Source organism: Pan troglodytes, chromosome 23 (assembly GCF_028858775.2).
Source record: "Pan troglodytes isolate AG18354 chromosome 23, NHGRI_mPanTro3-v2.0_pri, whole genome shotgun sequence".
In the NCBI taxonomy this organism is placed as follows: domain Eukaryota; kingdom Metazoa; phylum Chordata; class Mammalia; order Primates; family Hominidae; genus Pan; species Pan troglodytes.
Window position 1 is genome coordinate 27,754,350 of NC_086016.1, and position 14,810 is coordinate 27,769,159.

Consider the following 14,810-nt stretch of genomic DNA (forward strand, 5'->3'; position numbering starts at 1 on the left):
TCCCATCACAAAGAAATGACAAATGTTTGAGATAATGGGTATGCTAATTACCCTGATCTGATCACTATGCATCGTATGTATCAAAATATCACAGTGCGCCCCATGAATATGTACAATTATTATGTGTCAGTTAACAAAGTTAAAAAAATGTTCAGAGAACCCCAAGCAGGGTAAAGGTAGGGAGAGAAAGCATACCTCTAGATGCATTATAGTTAAACTACTGACCAACAATAAAGAGAAATTCTTAAAGAAGCTAGATAAAGGCAGCCGGATTAAAACAAAATGTATGTACAGAGGGAATAAAGATAAAAATTATAGCACAATTCTTATATAACCTATGCACACAGAAGACAGTGGAGTGACATCAAGTGCTGAGAGAAAACAAAACAAACTGCCAACCTGGGATCCTATACCCAATAAAAATATCTTTCAAAACTAAAGGCAAAACAAAGACTTTTTAGACAAACAAGAGCTGGGAAAATTCATTGCTAGTTAACCTGCACTACAAGAGATGGAGGAAGTGTGTTGGGCAGAAGGTGTATGGTACCAGGTGACATTTGGATCTCCACAAAGAAATATAGAGTACCTGCAATAATATAAAAGCCATCGAATGTAAAGACATTGCATGTCTAAAGCCAAAACAATGCAAATATATTATGAGGTTTAGAACATGTAGGAATAAAGCATATGACAATAATAGCACAAATCATAGACAGGACATGGAAATGTAAAATGTTATTTAGAGGTAGACTATGGTAAGTAAAAATGTGTATTGTAAACCCTAGAGCAACCCCTAAGGAAAAAAAGAAAGAAAAGAGTTAAAATAATCTAGGAGGGGAGATAAAAATTGAATCATAAGAAGAAGGCAAGAAAAGAGGAAAACAGGAACAAAATACAGACAAAAGCAGGTTCAGTGTTATTAAGATGGCAGTTCTGGTCCTGGCTTGGTGGCTCACGCCTGTATCCCAGCACTTTGGGAGTCTGAGCCGGGAGGATCACTTGAGCCCAGGAGTTCAAGACCAGCCTGGGCAACATGGTGAGACCCTGTCTCTACAAAAACAAATTTAAAAATTAGCTGGGCACAGTGGCATGCACCTCTCTTCCCAGCTACTTGGGAGTCTGAGGTGAGAGAATTGCTTGAGCCCAGTAGGCCAAGGCTGCAGTGAGCCATGATATCATCACTATACTCCAGCCTGGGCAACAGAGAGACCCTGTGCGAAAAACAAAAAGGTGGCAATTCTTCCCATATTGATCCATATTGATCTATAGATTTACTGCAGTCCCTTTTGAAATCCAAGCAGAATAGGCAACACAATTTTGAAAACAGAACAGAGAGAACTTAGACTGGTTTGACCACTTCTCTGTAGAGCTGTCGTCATCAACATGGTGCTACACTGGCATAAAGAACATAGATAATGGAGCAGAATATGGAGGGGAGAAGTCCTCACATTTACAGTAATTGATTTTTGAAAAAATACCAAGACAATTTAGTGGGGGAAATGATAGGAATTTCAACAAAATGATGCTAGAAAAATTGAATGTCCATATGCAAAAACAAAGACAAAAACAAACCAAAATCCCTTAGATATTTATCTCCCACCATACTCCCAGAATAACTCAAAATTGATCATAAATCTGCATTTATGAGCTAAAACTATAACACTTCTAGAAGAAAGCATAAGAAAAAGTCTTTGTGACCTTGGGTTAGGCAAAGAATTCTTAGCTATGACACCATTAAAGAAAAATACTGATAAATTGGGTTTGATCAAAAATTTAAAACTTGTCCTTTAAAGACACCACTAAGCAAGTGCAAAGACAAATTATAGACTCTGAGAAAATATTTGAAAATCACGTATATGCCAGGTGCGGTGGCTCATGCCTGTAATCCCACCATTTTGGGAGGCTGAGGTGGGCAGATCACGAGGTCAGGAGATCAAGACCATCTTGGCTAACACGGTGAAACCCCGTCTCTACTAAAAATACAAAATATTAGCCAGGCGTGGTGCCGGGTGCCTATAGTCTCAGCTACTCGGGAGGCTGAGGCAGGAGAATGATGTGAACCCGGGAGGCGGAGCTTGCAGTGAGCCGAGATCATGCTACTGCACTCCAGCCTAGGCGACAGAGCGAGACTCTGTCTCAAAAAAAAAAAAAGAAAAGAAAAAAGAAAATCACATATATAATAAATAACTTGTATCCAGAACATATAAAGAACTCTATGAATATTAAGATACCAGTCCTCCTCAAATTGGCCAAATATTTGAATAGCCAGTTCACTACAGAAGATACATGAATAGCTAATAAGCACATGAAAAAATGCTTATTATTACTCATTAGGGAAATGCAAATTAAAACCACAGTGCGATGCTACTTCACACCCACCAAAATGGCTAAAATAAAAACTCAGAAAATAAGTATGTTCAAGGAGAAACAGGAATTCTGTGTTGCTGATGGGAATCTGAAAGGTATAGCCACAATAGAAGGTGGTTTGGCAGTTTTTAAAAAAGTCATACTAAAACATATTTACCATATGATCTAGCTAATTCACTTACCTGTATCTACCTAACAGAAGTATGCAGATTGTTTAAGTACTTCAATTAAAAGAGATCATCAGGTAGGGTGAAAAAGCAAGATCCAGCTATACAGTCAGCTGCCCATATCTGTGGGTTACAGTCAGCTGTCCATATCTGCAGGGTTTTTTTTTTTGTTTGAGATGGAGTCTTGCTCTGTCACCCAGGCTGCAGTGCAGTGGCATGATCTCGGCTCACGGCAACGTCCGCCTCCCAGGTTCAAATGATTCTCCTGCCTCAGCCTCCTGAGTAGCTGGGATTACAGGCAACCGCCACCGCTAATTTTTGTATTTGTAGTAAAGACAGGGTTTCACCATGTTGTCCATGCTGGTCTCGAACGTCTGACCTCAGGTGATCCACCTGCCTCGGCCTCCCAAAGTGCTGGGATTACAGGTGTGAGCCGCCGTGCCTGGCCATGTCTGCGGGTTGCATCTGGGTATTCAACCAACTACGCATCAAAATATTTGGAAAGAAAGAAACAATGAGAAATAACAATACAACAATAAAAATACAAATAAAAGCCAATACAGTATAACAACTATTTACATAGCATTTACATTTCATTAGGTCTTATAAGTAACCTAGAGATGATTTAAACTATTCAGGAGGATGTGCATGAGTGCTCTGTAGATACTACACCATTTTATATAAGGGACTTGAGCATCCTAGGATTTTGGGATCCAAGGCAGGTCCTAGATAGAACTCATGGCTTGTATACCAATGGATGACTATCTGTTGTAAACTGGAAACTTATTTTAAATGTGAAGATATAAATCCTTAAAGGTAAAAAGATAGACAAATATAATACTGTATAAGCACTAACCAAAAGAAAGCTGGAATGACTTGATTAATATCTGATGAAATAGACTTAACAAAGATTATAAACAGGCATTAAAAAGGTGTATTTCATAATGATCATGGGGTTATTTCACCATGGAAGCACAACATTGTTCTTAAGTATTCATGTACTTAACAACAGAGCAGTAAAACATATAACAAAAACAGAATTGAAAAGAGAAATAGATTCACAATTTTAGTTGACGGTTTCAACACTCCTCTCTCAGTAATTTATAGAAAAAGTAGACAGAAAATCCATAAGGATATAGAAAAATCTAAGCAACACTATCAACCACCTTGACCCAGTTGATGTTTATGAATCAGTCTATCCAACAGCAGCATACACATTCCCTTTAAGTGTACATGAACTACTCAAAACAGTAGATCATATTCTAGGCAATAAAACACATATCAACAAATCATAAAAGAACTGAGTTATTCAAAGTGTGTTTTCTGACCATGAAAGAATTAAAGTAAAATTTAATAACAGAAAGATAACTGGAAATCTTCAAGTATTTGGAAATGAAGCAACACATTTCTAAATTACTCATAGGTCAAGGAAGAAATCTCAAGGGAAATTAGAAGATAATTAGAATAAGATGAAAATGAAAGTAGAATATATCAATATCTGTGAGATGCAGTTAAATCGATGCCTAGAGGGAATTTTATAATTTTAAATGGTTACATTAGAAATAATTTAAATTCATTGATCCAACTTCTTAAGTTAGAAAAGAAGCAATGAAGACAATACAATGTGTACATAAGGATAGATGTACAGATCAATGCAACAGGATGGCCCAGAGATAGACCTGCACATACTTAGTGTTGAACCAACAAAGGTGCCAAGATAATTTAATGGAGAAAAAGAAAGAAGGAAGTCTTTTCAACAAGTAATACTAGAACAATGAAATATTATACAGAAAAAAAAAGAACTTTGATTTCTACCTTGTACTCTACACAAAAATTAACCTGAAATGGATATTAGACCATATTTGTGTTTACACAAAAGCGAAAACTTTTAAACTTGTAAAAGAAAATATAGCTTACAGTCTTCATGACCTTGAGGCATGAAAGACTTCTTAGGACAGACTGTCCATCAAAGAAATGTCAATAAATTGGAACTCATCAACTAAGCACCTCTGCTCTACGAAGGACTCCCTGAAGAAAATGAAGAGCTGAGGTGCTCACTGGGAGAAAATCTTAGCATCACATAAATCTGACATAGGACTTATTTCTGGACTAAATAAAGAAGTTGTACAACTGAATAATACAACTCAATTAAAAGGTAGACAAAACATTTGTCTACACACCTCTAAAAAGAAGAGAGGAGAATTCCAATAATCATGTACAAACATGCTCAACGTCATTATTCATTAGGGAAATGCAAATTAAAATACAAAGTACAATAAAATACTACTACACACCCAATAGAGTGGCCAAAATTTAAAAAGACTTACAACCCAAGTGTTGACAAGGATGTGGAACAACTGGAACTATCATACATTGTTGGTGGGATTGTAAAATGGTAGAACCAGTTTGTAATATAGTTCATCAGTTTTTCATAATGTTAAATATGATTTTCCATATGACCAACAATTTCACTTCCTGGTGTTTACCTGTGAAAAATGAAAACGCATGCCCATAAAAAGACTTATACATAGATATTTAAAGCACCTTTATTTATAGAAACAACCCAAATGTCTGTCAACAGATGGCTGGGTAAACAAATTGTGGAATATTCATACAATGGCATGCTGTTTGTCATTAGAAAGGAACGAAATACTTATGCACATAGCAATATGGATGAAGCTGTCTCATGTCAAACAAAAGAAGCCAGACACAACAGACAACATAGTGTGTAATTTTATTTTATATAAAATTCTAGAACTGGAGCATGAATCTATGTTATTAGAAAGCAGGTCAATAGTTGCCTGGATTCTAGAATATGGGGAGATTGATTGTAAAGGGGTGCTTTTTGGGGCAAAGGAAATATCCTGTATCTTAAGATAGTAGTTACATAGGTGTATATGTTTGTCAAAAGCACATTTAACAATATACTCTCTTTTTGTTTTTGGAGACAGAGTCTCATTCTGTCCCCCAAGCTGGAGTGCAGTAGCACGATCTTGGGTCACTGCAACATCTGCCTCCTGGGTTCAAGTGATTCTCCTGCCTCAGCCTCTCTAGTAGCTGGGACTACAGACACGTGCAACCACACCCAGCTAATTTTTGTATTTTTAGTAGAGGCGGGGTTTTACCATGTTGGCCAGAATGGTCTTGAACTCCTGACCTCAGATGATTCGCTCGCCTCGGCCTCCCAAAGTGGTGGGATTACAGGCGTTAGGCGTTAGGCACCTCGCCTACCTAACAATATACTTTAAGTGTGCATTTAATTGTATATAAATTTGCCTCAATTTGTTTTAAAAAGTAAAAAAAAAAAAGTAATGCTAAATTATTGTTCACTCCCACCATCAGTGGATCATAGAGATTCAATTTTCTACTTTTTCCATTTGGATAATCACTTTTGGGGTTCAGTTACTGAATAATCCATCCTTTCCCCATTTTTCTGACTTGCTACGTCTATTTTATGTCAAAGTTGAATGTATGTGTGGTTCAGTTTCTGCACTGTCTTCCATTTCCTTGATTAGTTTGTTTATCCTGTCTTTATTATTTTAACTTTATAATAAGCCCCAGTATCTTTATTCTCTTTCTTCAGAAGTGTTTTGGCTATTATTGATCCTGCATTTTTTGTATAAATTTTAAAAACAGCTTATTTATTTCTATGTTCTATGAAAAACTCTATTGGAATGTTAATGGGGATTATATTGATCTCATAGATAAATTTGGGTAGACTTCAAACTTTTACAGTATTAAACTTATCTGTTTATCACTGTGGTATATCTTCCTATTTATTTAGATCCTCTTTAATGTCTCCCAATACAATTTGTAATTTTTCCCATCAAGTTCTTGCACATATTTTGAAAGAATAATTTCAAAGTATTTGATGTTTTTTATTTTATTGCAAGCTAAGTCTTTTAATTATGTTTTGTGCTGTATTGTTGGAGTATAGAAATATGATTTTAAAAATATTAGTATATCTAGGGAACTTTTGCACTTGTTTTAGAAAGAAGCTCATTTATTGATGAGCAGAATTTGTGGTGGGGGTCACAGGCATGTGTGGTGTGTACGTGTAGGGTTTGTGCTGTATGCATGTGTTTGTGCGTGCAGACACATTTGTGAATATTTTGGAGAGCAGATATATTGAGGGTGGGTTTTCAAAACCCTGAAGTTATTTTCTGCAGTTGAGTTTCTGCATGTTAAAGTTGGCCCTGTGTTGCAGGAGGGGATGGTGGCTAAGGCCGTGAAGTTTCCAGCTTTTAGGCTGGTTTGCATTTCACGCAGTCGTGGTAAGAAGGGTCTCTCGTAAAGCTGATATGAAGTCAAGACATCCGTATCTCTTCCATCCTGGGGATGGTTACTCACGATGTAGGCTGTATTGTTAAAAATGTGTCACTCTTCCCTTCCAGTATCCGGAGTGTGATGCAGAAGTACCTTGCAGAGAGAAATGAAATAACCTTTGACAAGATTTTCAATCAGAAAATTGGTAAGTCCTGCTTGTTCATTTGGCATACGGTAATTTTAGTGATGAAGTTGGGCGATACTATAGTAATATATGAATGCACCCCCTAGTGCTTTATATCCTCTATAGCTGTGGCTGGGAATAAAGGAAATTTCATGTAATTAATAAGGTATTTAATGATGACGTACATTCCTAGTAACATATTCTATGATTAAGCTCTTGGGAAATGGGTAATTCTAGGATTTTTACATGAAATCAGCGTTGCTGAATGTAAGAGAATAGGATATTCCTTTCTTTTCTTTGCGTCTTGCCTGCCTCATGTGGTTGCTGAGGTGGTTTGCTGGGGAGCTGTGTGTAATAGTTTTAAAATTATTTTATGGCTGGAGGAAATTACTTTATGAAAATTCCAAGAAATTAAAGTTCCCTAGAACTCAATTTGTGCTCTGTTTCCATGATTAATAGACATAGACTTGATAGATCCCTTTAAGACTGCGTATTCTTCGAGATAATTCTGGGCTTGCCCTTTTGTTTTCTGATGAGGAGATGTAGACACAGGGAGGTGGAGTGACTTGTTCTGATTCCCAGTTCTCCTTCTTCTTTACTCCGATAATAAAATATTAACCAGTAAATAATAAAATAGTTACCAGTAGAAGCTGGTGCAGAAATCTTTGGATTTTTGTAAACCACTTTATCTGTTTTACGAAAATTAGCCTATCTGTGAAGAGGGTCTTTGGTAGATACAGTTTCTTTGATCACGCATGAAGTACAGTGGGGAAAAGGTGGACGGAGTGGTTTGGAGAAGCAGATGACGTTGGTCTGTCTGTGCCTGAGCACTGTGTGTGGAAAGCGATTGGTCTTTGCCATATAGAGATATTTCATCCTGCTCCTCAGGAGTTGGTTGGGGAACAGATAAGTTAAAAGAGTTTGGCTTTCATTTTGTTAGTTCTTACGGCTTCTCATTATTTTCATGGTGTGTGGTTACTATAAGCTACACAGATGTTCTCCTTTGCTTCTGATTTTGTGCTAAAAAACAAAATAAAACTCATGATAACAAGAGAGAGAAACTCTGTATCTCTGAGAGTGGAGGGAAAAAGGAATTATCTTTTTATTTGCTAGTTAAAATTTTTTTTAATTTATTTTTTGTGGATTTATTGAGGTATATTTCACATAGCATACAATCCACACATTGAAAGTAAACAGTTGAGTGACTTTTTGTGTATTCACCGTCATACAACCATCTGCACTGCCTAATTTTAGAATGTTTTTATCACCCCCAAAAGAACTTGTACCCATTAGCAGTCCTTCTGCCTTCTACCCTCCCTCAGCTCCCGGCAACCACGAATTGAGTTTCTGCCTCCATGGATTTGCTTGTGTTGGACACGCCACATGAAGGGAATCACACACTGTGTGGCCTTTTGCACTGGGCTTCTTCAGCATAAGGCCTTCAGAGTTCCTTCTGGTGGTTGCATGGATCAGAACTTCAGCCTGCTTTCCCTTCAGCTCTCATTCCAGTTTCTGAAATGCATCCAGGATTCTTCTTCTGTGTTTTCTGTTCTCTCTCCCTTCTGTAGCTCCTTTCCTGTCTACAGTCCCCGCAAACATACATACAGCCCCCCAAACATGTATTTTCCATAGCCTGGATTAAAACCTTAACTGACCCTGGCACCGGGAGACTCTGACCTGAGCTCCCAATGGCGTTAGTGTAGCCGAGTATCTCAGCTGCACGGATTGTTCTCTGAGAGCAGCCTCACTGGGCGCTGATGGGCTGTGCATTTTATCAGAAGCTGTTAAACATTGTTTAAATAAATAATTTCTTCTGTTCCCTTCAATTCGTGACCTTGGATCTGTCAGGAGAAGCTGAGTTTGAGCTTGGGAAAGTCATGGTCACAGGAAAGAAGAGCGGCTGATCGGAGGCTTAGGGAGAGCGCACACCACCATCTGTAATTACGTTTTGACGGAGCTGTCTAGTGTTGTTGGCCTGCCCCCATTTTTCTCTGTAGCAGTCTGACTTTCTGCCTGGTCTCAGGGATTGGGGGAGAGTGGAAGGTGGGCCATGGTGGGAGTAAATGTGTCTGACACTCCAGGTCTTCCTTTTCCAGGTTCCGTTTGCGCCTTCCATCACTGACTCCATGCGTTCCTGCCCTACTCTTTCCCTTCTCCATCTTTCCTTCCCTCTCCCCTCATTGTTTTGCTGGTCCTCTTGTTCTGTTTCACCCTCTATCTGCCTACCCATCTGTTCCTTTTCCCTCTTTCCTTACCTCCCAAGGTCCCCGACACACAGGATCACCACAGGGCTTGGGAACTGCCCTCCAATGTGTGCTGTGGGCAATTGGTAAAAATGTTTTCAAAATAAAACCATAGAAGTCTTTAATTTACTTGGCCTCTGAGGCATTGCCGAACTGGCAGATTGTTTGGCTACACCCTGAAGTGGTTGTTATTTCATTACTTTTTATCTATAAAAGTAGGGATAATAATAGTTCAGGTCCGTGAGGCTGTTGAGAGGGTTTAGCTGGTAATATACATGAAGCCCTTAACACGATAATTGGCTCTCAGCAGATGCTCAGTGAATAGAGGCAAATTGTTTATGTTAAAAATTTTCAACACACAGAAAAGTAGACTAGAATAATTAACCCCATATGTATGTATATGTGTGTGTGTGTGTATATATATATATATTTACATCACCTAGATTTGATACATTTCACCATTTTGCTATACTTTGTTTTCCCATCCCGTCTTTTTTTGTGGTTACTGAATTAACAAAGCAGTCACAGCATTTTGTGCTATATGCATCTCTAAAAAGTATGCATGCTTTCTTATACAGCCGCAATACCTTTATCCCAAACGTGGAATTTATCATGTTTCTTAGTGTACTCTAATACCGAGTTTATTGTCAAATTTCTCTGATTAACTTAAAAAGGTTTTTTTTTTTTACTCTTGGTTTGAATCAGTATTCAAATACTGTTCTTGTATTGTAATTGGTGATAATATTTCTTGTAATCTAGACCAGTTCCCCCACTTTGCCCCCGCCAGCACATGCACAGGTAATTAACTTACCGAAGAAATTGGGTCCTGTGTGTTGTAGAATGTTCCACGTTCTGGGCTTTTCTATCTGCTTCTTAATGGTATCATTTAAAATTTTTTTATTTATTTATTTTTTGGGACAGAGTCTTGCTCTGTCACTCAGGCTGGAGTGCAGTGGCACAATCTCTGCTCACTGCAACTTCCGTCTCCCAGGTTCAAGCAGTTCTCGTGCCTCAGCCTCCTGAGTGGCTGGGATTACAGGTGTGCACCACCACACCCAGCTAATTTTTTTTTTTTTTTCAGTAGAGACACGGTTTCACTATGTTGGCCAGGCTGGTCTCAAACTCCTGGTCTCAAGTGATCTGCCCACCTCAGCCTCCCAAAGTGCTAGGATTACAAGCGTGAGCCACCATGCCCGGCCTTTAATGGTATCATTTAAATTGTACTTCTGTTTCCTACATTTCCTGTAAACTGAGACTTTGCTCTGACAGCTTAATGAGGTTTAGCTTCAGCTGCTTTTTGGTAGGAGCACTTTATAGGTGGTGCTGTGTACATCGTAGCAGGAGGCACATGCCATTTAGGGTCTCTGTAGTCAGGTCTCTAAAGTGGGCTCAGATGTGGTCGGTGTCAGTTTCTCATTGACAATCATTGTCTAAATCAGTTATTTTATTAGGGATCAACTTAATGTTCCTTAAGACACATAATTTCTATATAAGGATGAGGATAAAAGTAGCTGGCACTTAACCCCTTTCTTCTTAATAGTGGCAGTTAAAAACAAAGAATGGAGTTTATTAGAGACTTACAAAATGGTGAGTTTTCTAAATAAACGATTCCTTCTGCATTGATTACTTGTATTCCTCAGTGGGAGGATATTTAGTTGCCTTTAAATATAGTTTAATTAGAAAGGCAGGTGTTCATGGTGCAGCCCCATGACCCTTGCCTCGTGGTGTTGCCCCCATGCGTAACATGGCTAAAAGAGATTCTGCAGGTGGAATGAAGATGATTGTCCGAGAGGGCTTAATCTACTCACATGTGCTCTTTAAAAGCAGAGTTTCCTCAGGCCAGCAGCAAGGAGGAAGTCAGAAAGATATGAAGCTCAGGAAAGATTCCACACTGTTGCTAGCTCTGCAGATGGAGGGCGTGTGGGTGCTCACTAGGAGCTGAGAGTGGCCCTGGCTGGCAGCAGCAAGGAAAACAGCCACCTCCATCCCAAACCACAAAGCACAGAATTCCATCCATAACTGGAATGGGTTTGGAGGCAGATTCCTTCTCAGAGCCTGTAGATAAGAACCCGGGCTGACCGACACCTTGAATTTGTCCTGGTGAGACCCTAAGCAGAGAATCCAGTGGAACCCACTCACACTTCTGACCTATAGAACTGTGAGATGATACGTGGGTGTTGTTTTCCAGTCACTAAGTTTCTGGTGACTTTTGACACATGAGAAAACTAATACAGCAGGCGAAATCTCCATTCGTTGTTTTTGATTGCCACTATTCAGAATAAAGGGGTTACGTGCCAGTTACTTTTATCCTTATCCTTATATAGAAATTTTATCTTAAGAAATATTAAGTTGATCCCTAACTTGCTGCCAGTAAAACTTACACATTTAGACATTGACACAGTATGTTTGGTTTTAAGGGGATACTGGTTATTGAATAGACAGGAAAATCATTGTATCAGTTATAGTTAAGATTCTTTTGTGACTATTTTTCTTCTTTAAGATACATTGAAATTGTAATTTCATCATATGAAGTGAGGCACATGGCATTTGATAAAGTCCATGTGTCTGTGGACAATCTACTTAGCTTCTCTGTCTGCAAGTTCACTCCTGTTAGAGGAGCATGTTTGAAATTATAAGAAGACTCCAAAACAGATCCTTTTTTTTTTTTTTAAGACAGTCTTGCTCTGTTGCCCAGGCTGGAGTGCAGTGGTACAATCTTGGCTCACTGCAACCTCCGCCTCCCAGGTTCAAGCAATGCTCTTGCCTCAGCCTCCCAAGTAGCTGGGATTACAGTCATGTGCCACCATGCCCAGCTAATTTTTGTATTTTTAGTAGAGATGGGGTTTTGCCACGTTGGCCAGGCTGGTCTCGAGCTCCTGACCTTGTGATCTGCCCGCCTGGGCCTCCCACAGTGCTGTGATTACAGGCTTGAGCCAATGTGCCCAGCCCCCAAATCGATACTTAATACATGAAGTATGTAAATGTCATTCTCATGTATAAAGAATGTGGTAATATAATATTATATCACATACTGCCATTAAAGGCATTTCATTTTATAATACTGACTTCAGAGCTCAATCCCCAGTTTGAGTAGTAATCTTTTTCAATTTGTGTGAAATAATTTGGTGTCTGATATATAGACACAAAAACTTTGCAATTTTTACTTTTCTTTTTTTTTTTTTTTTTTTTGGAGGCAGAGTCTTGCTCTGTCACCCAGGCTGGAGTGCAGTGGCGCGATTTTGGCTCACTGCCATCTCTGCCTTCCCAGTTCAATCAACTCTCCTGCCTCAGCCTCCCGAGTAGCTGGGATTACAGGCACATGCCACCATGCCTGGCTAATTTTTGTGTTTTTTTTTAAGGAGACACAGGGTTTCACCATGTTGGCCAGGCTAGTCTCAAACTCTTGACCTTGTGATCCACCCACCTCGGCCTCCCAAAGTGCTGGGATTACAGGCGTGAGCCACCTCGCCCAGCCCTGCAATTTTTACTTTTTAAAAAATGACTTGTCCGGGTGTGGTGGCTTACACCTGTAATCCCAACACTTTGGAAGTCTGAGGCAGGAGGATCACTTGAGGCCAGACATTTGAGACCAGCCTGGGTAACACAGTGAGACCCTATCTCTATATAGAAATTTAAAAATAAAATTAGCTGGATGTGGTGCTGCATACCTGTAGTCCCAGCTACTCAGGAGGCTGAGGTGGGAGGGTTTCTTAAGCCTTGGATTTCGAGGCCTTAGTGAGTTGTGATCGCATCACAGCTCTCCAGCTTGGGCAACAGAACGAGACTCTGTCTCAAAAAACAACTCTCAAAATGCAAAACTACTATATACCATTCACCCATTGTAAATGTATTATGTGATGATGTTGGTAAATTTCTACAGTTGTGCACCCGTCACCACTATACAATTTAAAAACATTTCCATGCCTCCAAAAGATCCCTCCTGCCTATTTGTCGTTACTCTGCTCCCATCCTCAGCCCCAGACAAACACTCATCTGTCTGTTTCTATCTGCCTTTTCTAGACATTTCATAAAAATGGAATTATACGGTATAAAGTCTGTAGTCTCTTGCATCTGGCTTCTTTAACTTAGCATAAGGTTTCTGAAGTTAATCCATGTCGTTGTGTGTATCTGTACTTCATTCCTTTTTGTTGCTAAATAGCATTCCATATTATGGACAGAGCACGCTTTTTTTTGTTTTCTGTTTTGAGATAGAGCCTTGCTCTGCTACCCAAGCTGGAGTGCAGCAGCTCGATCTCTGTTCACTGCAACCTCCGCCTCCTGGGTTCAAATGATTCTCGTGCCTCAGCCTCCTGAGTAGCTGGGATTACAGGTGCATGCCACCACACCCAGCTAATTTTTGTATTTTTAGTAGAGACAAGGTCTCACTATGTTGCCCAGGCTGGTCTCGAACTCCTGACCTCAAGCCATCTACTCACCTCAGCCTCCCAAAGTGCTGGGATTACAGGCGTGAGCCACGGTGCCCGGCCTACAGAGCACACTCTCTTCATTCAGCAGTTGGATGGGCATTTGGATTATTTCCACTTTTTGCCTGTTTATAGAGCAGTTATTGCCACTTTTTGCTTATTTATAGAGGAATGCTACCATAAACATTTGTGTACAAGTATTTTATGAGCATATGTTTTCATTTCTCTTGAGTCTTTACCTAGGAGTGGAATTGCTGGGTTGTGTGGCAAATTTGTGTTTAACTTTTTAAGAAATTACCAAATTGCTTTTCAAAGTGGCTGTACTGTTTTACATTCCCACCATCAATTTATGAGCATTCCAGGTTTACTATATCCTCACCAATACTTGCTGTTACCTGTCTTTTTTGTATCCATCTGAATGGATAGGAAGTGGTATCTTGTTGTGGTCTTGATTTGTGTTTCTCCAGTAGTTAATGATATTAAACATGTTTGTGCTAATTAGCTATTTGTATATCTTCTTTAGTAAAATGTCTATTTAAATCTTTTACCCATCCTGAAGTTTGGATTGTCTTTATGTTATTTGTTGTTTATGTATGATTTACAAATGTTTTCTTCTGGTTGGTGGCTGGAATCCAGTCTCTTTCATTTTCCTAATGGTGACTTTTGAAGCACAGGTTTTATTTTTGAAGTCCAATTTATACATTTTTTTCTTTTATGACTCACAGTTTAGTGTCTTTTTTTTTTTTTTTTTTTTTGAGATGGAGTCTCACTCTGTCACTCAGGCTGGAGTACAGTGGTGCAATCTGGGCTCACTGAAACCTCTGCCTACCAGGTTCAAGTGATTCTCCTGTCTCAGCCTCCAGAGTAGCTGGGATTACAGGTGCACACCACCACACCCAGCTAATTTTTTATATTTTAGTAGAGAAGGGGTTTCACCACATGGCCCAGGCTGGTCACGAACTCTTGAACTCAGGCAATCCACCCGCCTCGGCCTCCCAAAGTGCTAGGATTACAGGTGTGAGCCACCGAGCCCAGCCTTTAGTGTCATATTTAAGAGCTTTTTGCCTAACAAATTTGCAAAGGTTTTCTTCTGTTTTTCTTCTAGTAGTTTTATTGTTTTAGCTCTTATATTTTGGTCTGTGGTCGAATTTGAGTAAAT

The 14,810-nt window shown here is 39.2% G+C and overlaps 1 protein-coding gene across 22 annotated transcripts in view; it reads left to right on the forward strand.

The window, feature by feature from the left end:
• GRK3 (G protein-coupled receptor kinase 3) overlaps positions 1–14,810 on the forward strand; it is a 279,994-nt gene that overhangs the window by 149,126 nt on the left and 116,058 nt on the right. For 20 of the 22 annotated variants that reach the window (XM_063808413.1, XM_054675962.2, XM_063808418.1 and 17 more), the window contains one exon: positions 6,929–7,005. The exons of the other annotated variants lie outside the window; for them this stretch is intronic. In XM_063808413.1, coding sequence (XP_063664483.1) covers positions 6,929–7,005 — 77 coding nt within the window. The remainder of the gene's footprint in view (positions 1–6,928; positions 7,006–14,810) is intronic. 22 annotated transcript variants of the gene reach the window in all.